This window comes from Orbicella faveolata, unplaced genomic scaffold (assembly GCF_042242905.1).
Source record: "Orbicella faveolata isolate gen_17 unplaced genomic scaffold, um_ofav_v1 contig_15, whole genome shotgun sequence".
NCBI lineage: Eukaryota > Metazoa > Cnidaria > Anthozoa > Scleractinia > Merulinidae > Orbicella > Orbicella faveolata.
The window spans coordinates 7,742,501-7,751,860 of NW_028301542.1; the positions used below are offsets into that span (position 1 = coordinate 7,742,501).

Sequence of the window (9,360 nt, forward strand, 5' to 3'; positions counted from 1 at the left end):
CCCATTGTTACCATGTCTTCACAGGAACCTGAAGGTCGAAAATAAAGGCAATGAAACCAGCTTTGAGATTTATTCTTCTCCTGGTCTTCGTTTTTTTAGATGGTAAGTAATAAGCGATAACAGGAAACAAACGTAACGAGTCTCTCGTGCCTAGACGTAAAAAATAGAAAAATAAAGTAGCAGGTTGGATATTCTGAAAAGGAAAAATTTAAAATGCTTAACCTCCCACCGAGTTCATATTCCGCGGCATATGGAAACCTGTCAACAATGAAAACACTTGTCATTTTAGATTGAATGATCCAAGAAACTAGCAAACAATCCATTGTCTTCACTCGATCACTTTTAATTCACATCAAATTTTTGGCGTAAAAGGAGACTGCTTCTTTGATAATCAAGATTCGAGCCGCAACTATGGCACCCAAACCTGCAATCAATAATAACATGATACTTAAAAAAGTACTTATGTATTAAACAAAGTCAAACTTCAAGTCAAAATCGGAATATCTGAAAGCGGATGAGCCTGTCCCCATGATTAGGTTCCAAGGCTGTCCGATATTTGTGGCAATGATTTGAAAAACTAACGGAGAAACAACAACAACATGATATTAAGTGTAAATTCTGGGAGAAATGTATACTCGGGAAAAATCAGGTGAGTGAGTATACTATACTCACATGAAGGTTGGTTGGACGCATCTCGATATGCCTTAATGTGACAGCGTGATGCTGTTAGTGAGTTCATATGTGCTAGATGTCTCAATGTGACAGCGCGATGCTGTTAGTGAGTTTATATATACGACTCAGTACGTGGCTGTGTAGCCGGGCGATGGGGTTCCAGTCGAAACCCACAATTTGACCCTTACTCACCATAGAGTCTCCAGTAGCTCAGTGGTTAGAGCATCCGACTAGATCACGGAGGGTCGCGGGTTTAAATCTCATCTTAGACTCGGATTTTTTCCGAGTATACGTTTCTCCCAGAATTTACACTTAATACCGAATTGAAAAACATCATATCTATTCATTGACTCTCGAGTCATAGATAGTTTCTAGAAAAAGTTGAAGAAAAGGTTGGATTTGTACAGACGTTTTCGAGAAATTCTATTCAAGAATTGAAGATGGCATCACATGGCACTCACAGACCACCCAGAGGCACTATGCGTTACCGTCCAAACCGAAGACTCAAAAGTGAACAACCGTGATGCGACAAGGCCTAAAAACAAGCGGCACTCTTAAGAAACACATCTAAAGTGAATGAATATTAAACAATTTCACGAAACATTAAACAACTGCGGTAAAGCGTTCCTCTGAGGAATTAGTTGGAGTGGAGCTCCCGCGGCCCCAAGGGCCGCAGAGCGGAGCACCATACTCATAGGAGCCCATGAGTTGCTTTTCTCATGGTAATCAGGGCTAGTGGTATTGCTCGTGGGCGCGTATACTCGACGACCACAACGTCTCCCAATAATTAATAATATCCTGATAATAATGATAATAATAATAACATAACAATAATAATAATAATAATAATAATAATAATAATAATCGACACCTGCATATTTGTGCCCAACATGGCGGCCATACTCCAGCTCGTTCACAGCATACATCGTTGATATTGAACACCAATGTTATGGTTAATTGACACCTGTCAAAATTAGGTATCCGCTGACCAGTATCACGTGACCCTTTCGCGGGCTCAAATCTAGCGGTTATCGAGGTCAGTGTTGTCTTTTAATTGACCGCTGACCAGATACTGGCTTTCAAATGGTCGAAAGAGCGGAAAGTAAATTGTAATTTTTAAAATGGTAACGATATTTTTTAATTTGAAAGTTAACAAATTGACGTCAGTTTTTTATGCGTCTGTCCTCTTATTGGTGATAAATTGCGTCATAACATTGTCAAAGTGGCAGTGGAACCACGAGCCGTTCCGCAGTAAATTTTGACAATGTTATGACGAAATCTATTCTCAATAAGAGGACAGATGCGAAAAAAAACTGACGTCAATTTGTTTTTTTACAATAACCAGACCCCAAAATGGTCAAATGCCGGGAATAAATGAGGGGAAAAGACGCCGTAAACTTGCCGTAAACAAAGATAAGGGAATTTTATTCATAAATGACGCGAACATTGTCAATAGCTTTTCTCGCTTTTTGATTGGCTACTTAAAAAAGGCCATGAAATCTCTTTGGTTTGACAGCTGAAAGTTGAAGTTGAAAATTTGCATAAATTAAAATTCTATCCGTCTGTACTCTTATTGATGATAAAAGTGAGCCAATCAGCGCGCGAGAAATTAAACGGTTATTGTAAAAACATGTTTCGATGTTACGAACATCATCGTCAGTTGCAAAATGTTCGAAAAACCGTTAGCACTAAATGACAACTAAGCGGAACATGCGTAATTAATTACGAAGCAGTGACACTGTCTGATGAAATGTCACTTCATCGTAATTGATTATGCATGTTTCGCTCAGTTGTTGTATAGTCCTTACGGTTTTTCAAACATTTTGTAATTGACGAGGATGTTCGTAGCATCGAAACATGTTTTGCACATTAATAAATACTGGTTTTCGAGTAGATCGCAGGCTCAAGTTAGTTTAACTTATTGTGATCAGGACACCTAAACTAAGACGAGGCTTAATTTTTCGATCGCTTTCTGCGACTCGACGCGGCTACACGGCTATGCTTCGTGAACTAAAGCTCTTCAAAGTCAGCGCTTGTCGTGTTTAGGTGGAAAACGGTTAGGAAATATTTTTTTGCTGCATTTTTCGCCGGTTCTAATCCAGAACTGGTTTGATATATATATAGCTGTGGTCAGGAGCACACTGGTGGCCACGCAGTTATTAAGTCATGCATCTTTGGAGGGATATAAACTTAAAGCTGAGTGTTTATTTGTTTAGAGCTGCTTTTCGCTCTGTATTGCAATTTTTGGCATATCTTTAGAAGGTTTTTAATTTTGAGTAATGAACTTGCATGATTTCTGGAAGAGCTATGACAGAAGACTAGAAACAAAAAGACAAGTGCCTTCGCTGATTACTGCGAATCATCACAAGAATTGTAGACTTTCCACGAAATGTTGGAGCGCTTCTGGGAAAACAACTTGCAACATATTATAGTTTTGATCGTGAATTTTTACCGTGCTTTATCTTTAATTAACCGATTGTATTCCGAGCAACTTAAGAGAAATGTGTAATAAACGTGCTCAGTTGGGTCAGGTCGAGTTGTGCTTCAAAGTGACTCGCAATTCGTTTTCTTCGCCTTGGCGTAGAATTACTCGAGACGAAAATTGAACGTGCTTGCTTTTCAAGCATACACAGTGCAGGCTTACCTATACAAACTTTTTATTTCGGAAATTTTATCGTCTGTTTTTCTGAGTGTCTTAATTCACGGAATTTCGTAATAAGTCGATCTACGTAATCAAACCGAAATCCTCGCATTTCAAATTCGCCCATCTGACAACAAGATCAATTCCACTGTTAATATTATTATAAAATTTTACTTCCAAGTTTGTTTTTTTTGGAAAATTAATCTTTGATTGGCAACAAGTTTAAGACCTGCTTTATTTGAAAATTAGGAATTCTACCTATCGTTGACTAAAAGAGTGTTGTTGTTTTTAACCCAGTTAGAACAAATAACCCGGGAGCTCCTCTTTTAGGCCTCGCTAAATCTATATATTACACTTCGTGTAAAACAATGTGCTCCTCGCAAAGAACACTATACAGAGTTCTACAGTGTCTCGAACAATCAAGCGTTCCAAGTTATCAATCGCTCGATCAAAGCTTTCAATTTTCTCATCATGCCAAAATTTCGTGATGAACTAGAACATTGCCACACTAGAACCTGTCAGAAACAAGATATTGGAGGGATAAGCAAGAGAAATATCTGGTTATGCTTCAAGAAATGGCTTCTGGAAATTTGTCTGATGCGTAGCACAAAAACTGGACCCGTGGTGGAACAGTATAACAAAAACAATGACAACAGCGATTCTTCTCATTTTTACAAGACATCGTATTTGTAAGAATTGAAAATTTGAAGCTGAGGGTGGATATGTTGTATCGAGTGCAGGTAAAAGAGAATCTTTAATGTGAGTTAATTTCAAATTTTCAAAAATGCCGATTCCTCAGAAAATTGCTGCTGTAAACTTAAGCTGAAGTTGTTGTTTGTCCAATTTGTTTTAAGTAGGTTCACTGGCCGATGAGCATATTTATAGACTTGTGACACTTGTTGTTGAATACATTTTTTTCCATTTCGTTTAGTTAAGTTCATAAACTCTTGCGGCATTTCAGCAAGCTTAAATAAAAGTGCGTTTTGCGATAAACTGAACATCGACAGCTTGGAAAATTTTCTCAGGGCTACAAGAAAAATATTTTGACCACGATGCCAGTACTGCTCTTTGTCATTCGAGTACTTAGCAATGAAAAGCTAAATTCGATTTGTATTTCGTTTCCAGTGTCAGCATTTCCACTCGTTAATTCCGCTGTGAGAGGATCCACGTTTTATTGGCTGCCGGATTTCATCCAGCTTTCTTTATTCGCTGATCCGTTCATTGACCATATTTGTTATTGCATTTATATGAGCTGATAGCCTGTGTACGGCGAGCCAATAAAACTGCTGAAAATCTGACATCCGTTGTTCAGTTTTTAATAAAACGTTTATAACTTCAGCATTATACACTAACATTAAATTATACAACAAAGGATTAAATGAAGATGATAAGTACATGTTTTGTAAACGTTATACAAAAACCACGCATTACGTCTTCTTTCACTGCATTTACCCAAAACTATTCTGGAATGATATTTCGATTGCCTAACGAATTAAATATCAAATATGCCTTGAAGAGAAATGATCGACTGTAGTTTACCTACTTCATGTAAATCAAAATAGTAGTCTTATCTATCAACTTAGTTAATTCCCGTTCGTTTGTTCGCTTTGACAACAAAATAACCCATTTACGTTTCAGATTGCCAAGTGACGGGACGTTGTGTTGGTGATTTTGCTAATGAGGTCACTACCAACTGGGCAGCTTGTCTGGTGGCTGAGAATAACGAGGAAGATGGAAATTGTCCTCATGGCTTTCCTAAAATTGAAAATGTGTATTGTGGACGAGGCTGGGGGCATACTCGAGAGCCTGCTTTTAAAAACTTGGTTTGCTGCGTTGTTTCGCCAGTCATCGACCTTAAGGTGAGCAAACATAACGAAAAACACGGGAAAGAGCCATATAAATAGCGAAAGAAGAACCCGTGGGAGCCTCGCTTTTAAGTTTGTAGTTGCTAAAGCAAATAAAGATATTTTTCAGTTTTCTTTCTTCCCACGAACATTTCATGAATGGAACTCTCTTCCTGAGGATATTGTGAATACGACGTCCGTAGATAGTTTTAAACCAAAGTTAGTTAATAGTTATTAATATTCCATTTTATTAGTTTTATTTAGTTTCTTTTTTAGTTTTTCTTGTTTTCTTGTTTTTTTTTAATTTTTTATATCCCTTTGTATCGTTTTTATTGAGATTTTTATAGTCTGTTTAATATCTCACGATTTTTACCGACTTAACTAAGCGTAGATGTAGATGTAAAAAAAATATTAGATCAGCCAACAAGAAAGCGGTTTAAACGAGGAGAAAGTGCGGAAATGTTTCCAGTGATTCTTCTATTGAGGAAATCGAGCAAACAAGAAGTTTCAAAATGTAGAATGCTATGTCCGAGAATTTACCGATCCTACTCTTAGGACACGTGAACGAGATTTCAAATAATGCCTTGGACAAGCACCTTGGGTTGGCTTCTCATACACTCTTCAAAATAGCTGAAAAAGCCATAATTGCTGGTTAAGAGTAAGCATTTTTTTTCATTCCTTTCTTGGGTAGTCATTAACTTTTGTGCCTATTTTACACACAATTTTGTAGAACCCTTAGAAGCGAGCGCCAAGCCAAGTGTCGTTTACAATAAAATATTGCATTGCACTGCACTGCACTGTGTATCATTGTCTTACACTGCATTGATTCTTTTTCTTTTTGCAGATCAAACAGTCCCCGTGTGTGGCAGGCAGTCATCCAAGTAACGACAAGATAAAAAAGAAAAGCCACGGTCATCATTGACGTCTCGACAAGAAGAATCCGTTTTTCAGCTTGTGTTCCCACCAGTATAGATAGACTAGAAAATTCCTTCGCGGAATCGAGCGCAAACCAAAAGTAATCAATTATGGCGAATAAAAAGTTATGTTTTGTAAAAAGCCTTAAATGGATATGTGCATCTGAAATTTTGCTTTGCAGCCAATCAAAGAAGAATCAGACATCATGATTTCCTATTTACCAGGCTCGAAGTTGCAGCAGGCAAGGACGAGTGAGGTGAGGGCCGCGCAAATAAGTAGGCTGAAAAGAGTCAAATAAATGGCATATGAGCAAATGGAGGTCAAAATAGCGCCGCTCTATTCCCAACAACGGCGTGTTTAGTTGCGTTTCTTACTTCGCCAAACGCGTTTTTAGAACGAGCCATATATGTATACATCATTTCTAGTCTCCATATTTTGCTGCCTTGTTTTCTCATGCTATTATTATTATTATTATTTTTACTTAAACAGTGACCTGTTTATTTAGGTTTGCTATGCAGGTATGTATTGTTAGCTTGTTTTCTTTTGTCATTTCTTTCAATTCCCCACTTTAAAACAATGGCGTGTTCATTTGTGTTTGTTACTCTTCGTCTGGTGTGTTCTTTAGAACGCTCCATACATTCATACACGCATGTATCATTTCAGTGCCTTTTTCCTCAAATGTTTTTTTCCCTTTCTGTTTAACAAATGGTAAACGCCATAGCGTGTACTATTGAGTTATGGATGCACTTGGGAGGTTGCTAAGCACGAAAGAAGCGTAAGAGTCGCACGAGGCGATAGCCTCGTGCGACTCTTACGCTTCTTTCGTGCTTAGCAAACCTCCCAAGTGCATCCATAACTCAAGAGTGCACACTATGGCGTTTACTATTTGTCTTATAACATAACATTGAGACATTGGAACAACTGAAGTCCTTTTATTGAGCTACGCATCACAAAAAAAATGTTCGTGTAGTCTTGCATGACAAGAGAAAACAAGCGCGCGAAAATTCATTCACGACAACCGACTGCACACCAGTAACTCGATAAAGTTTCATCTTCACACAACTGTGAAGACAGTTTCGCATTTCTGGGAGAAGGACGTCGGCCATTACTTTGGAAACAATGTCTGTCAAAAGACTTGCTTTGTAAACATTAGCACACACGTCAGCAGCGTACACCCATGGGCAAATAGTAGACGCTAAATTAACTAATCAGAGCGCACGCTTTGCTTTAGTTATGTTATAAATGTTAATATAATTGGCCTGCCGTGATTTTTTGAACGAAGTATATATTATTTGACTTTTACCCTTACTCGATGAGGTAAAGTTTCAAGCGAGTAGTACGATTCGTACAACTAGACCAGCGTCCTTCTTTAATGAGATGCATTTCGATTTGCAACAGTTTGGAAAAAAACAAACAAACTTTCTTGAGTCCGAACTACTTTCAGCTGAAAGCGTCAAGGAATTCACCGCGGACTAAAGACAAAACAAGACAAGAAAACAAAACGCGATGGGTACAGTTGTATGTCTCTTCGAAGATTCTTAGAGAACGTAGAAAATTAGGCAAGTAACTTATCTCGTAGTAAGCTAGAAAAATTGCTAAGCAATCTTGACATAAATGTCCGTAGAAAAAAAAAACAAAAAACTGGAAGACGAACCTGATGGTTTAGAGCAGTCAACAGGAATTGGCCGCGGTTTAAAAACCACAAATCAACAAAACATCGCAAGAAAACAAAGTACGTTGCGTAAATTCCTTCGAGGATTTTTGAAGAAGGTATAGATATAAGACAAGTAACAAACATATCTTGTAGGTATGCTAGAAAATTGCTAAGCAATTTTGCCATAAATGTCCAAAGAAATTGAAGACAAAAGTGAGCACGAACCTCATAGTTTAGAGCAGTCAACAGTAATTGACCACGGGTCAAAAGCCGCAAAACAACAAAACATTGTAGGAAAACAAAGTATTACGATATGTATGTTTCTTCGAAGATTCTTAGAGAAGATAGAGAAATTAGACAAGTAACAAACGTATCCCGTAGTAAGCTAGATAAATATCTAAGTAATTTTGACATAGAATTCCGTAGAAAAGACAAAAAGAGTACGAACCTGGTAGTTTAGTCCGTCAGCAATCACTCGGCCTCGGAGCAAAGAGCTGCATAATAGCGCTAGTTCACCCAAAATCGTTGCTTAGCTAAGCGGACAAAAAGTCCTCAACTGCCTTCTAGGTGATAGTTTTACTGTTACTTCCCATGTCCACCGAGAAAACGTCTTCAATTAAAGATTCTCAGCGGAAGAACACCATCCAGTTAACAAGGAACTGCGCTTGCGAAACCACACGAGCTTTTCCTTCGCAGATCAGTACGGCGGCAAGCCCATTTCGCTCTTTATTAATATTAATAATCCAAACGCCGATTCTTACCGGTTCAAATAAAAACACTGGACAAAACACGCTAGTTAGACGACGAAACTTAGTTTTTTTACAGTCTTTTGACGAAGATTTCTAACTTTCTCAAATGAAGCGTGAAGCGTGCTGGGGTTTTTTTTTTTTCTTGACAGCTTTATGACAACTTTCTGTCAGATTTTGAGACACGCACATTTACTTGATCGGCTTCTTTTTCCCTCGAGCTCGAGTTTCTGCTTACAATAAAATTAAAGCTTTAAAACAATTTTTTTCAGTAGACCCGTACACTATAAAATTACCAAAAGCAGCCAAAACATCCAAACGCTGATTCTTACCAGTTCAAAAACTAGAAAAAAACAAAACAAAACAAAAAAAAAACTCGACAATTAATCAAAGTTAGACGACGAACTTCGTCGTTTACAGTCTTTGGACGAAGATTTCTAACTTATTTAATGAAGCGTGAAACGTGCTAGTTTTTGACATTTTCTTGACAGCTATATGACAAATTTCTGTCAGATTTTGAGACATGCATATGCATTTGATCGGCTATCATGATCCTCTGAGATTCAATAATGCTTTTTTTTCCCCCGAGCTTCCTTTTTTCCACGGATTTTTTCCCCTCAAGCCTGAGTTTCTTCCTTCAATAAAATTAGGCTTTTAGAATACAATGCCGATACCGCTAAAATATCATAAGTTTCTTCTCCTGTTGTCTTTTATGTATATCTCGAGTGTGACTTTTCACATTGTCGTACATGGTTGGATGGACGTACAGACGGACGGACGAACGGTCGGTCAGTCGTGCGGTAACCAAAACCAAGTTTTCTCGCACAGATGCATTACCATATTTTCTTACCAATGGTGCTCTGCGCGAGCGCCGACTTTGTGTAGTCA

The 9,360-nt window shown here is 38.0% G+C and overlaps 1 protein-coding gene across 1 annotated transcript in view; it reads left to right on the forward strand.

Moving 5' to 3' along the window:
- Positions 1-6,213, forward strand: part of LOC149113357 (uncharacterized) — a 6,937-nt gene extending 724 nt beyond the window's left edge. Inside the window, exons 2-4 of the mRNA XM_089288258.1 lie at positions 25-102; positions 4,952-5,172; positions 6,002-6,213. Of these exons, the coding sequence (XP_089144384.1) occupies positions 51-102; positions 4,952-5,172; positions 6,002-6,079 (351 nt within the window). The 5' untranslated portion in view covers positions 25-50 and the 3' untranslated portion in view covers positions 6,080-6,213. The remainder of the gene's footprint in view (positions 1-24; positions 103-4,951; positions 5,173-6,001) is intronic.
- The last annotated feature ends 3,147 nt before the right edge of the window (positions 6,214-9,360 follow it).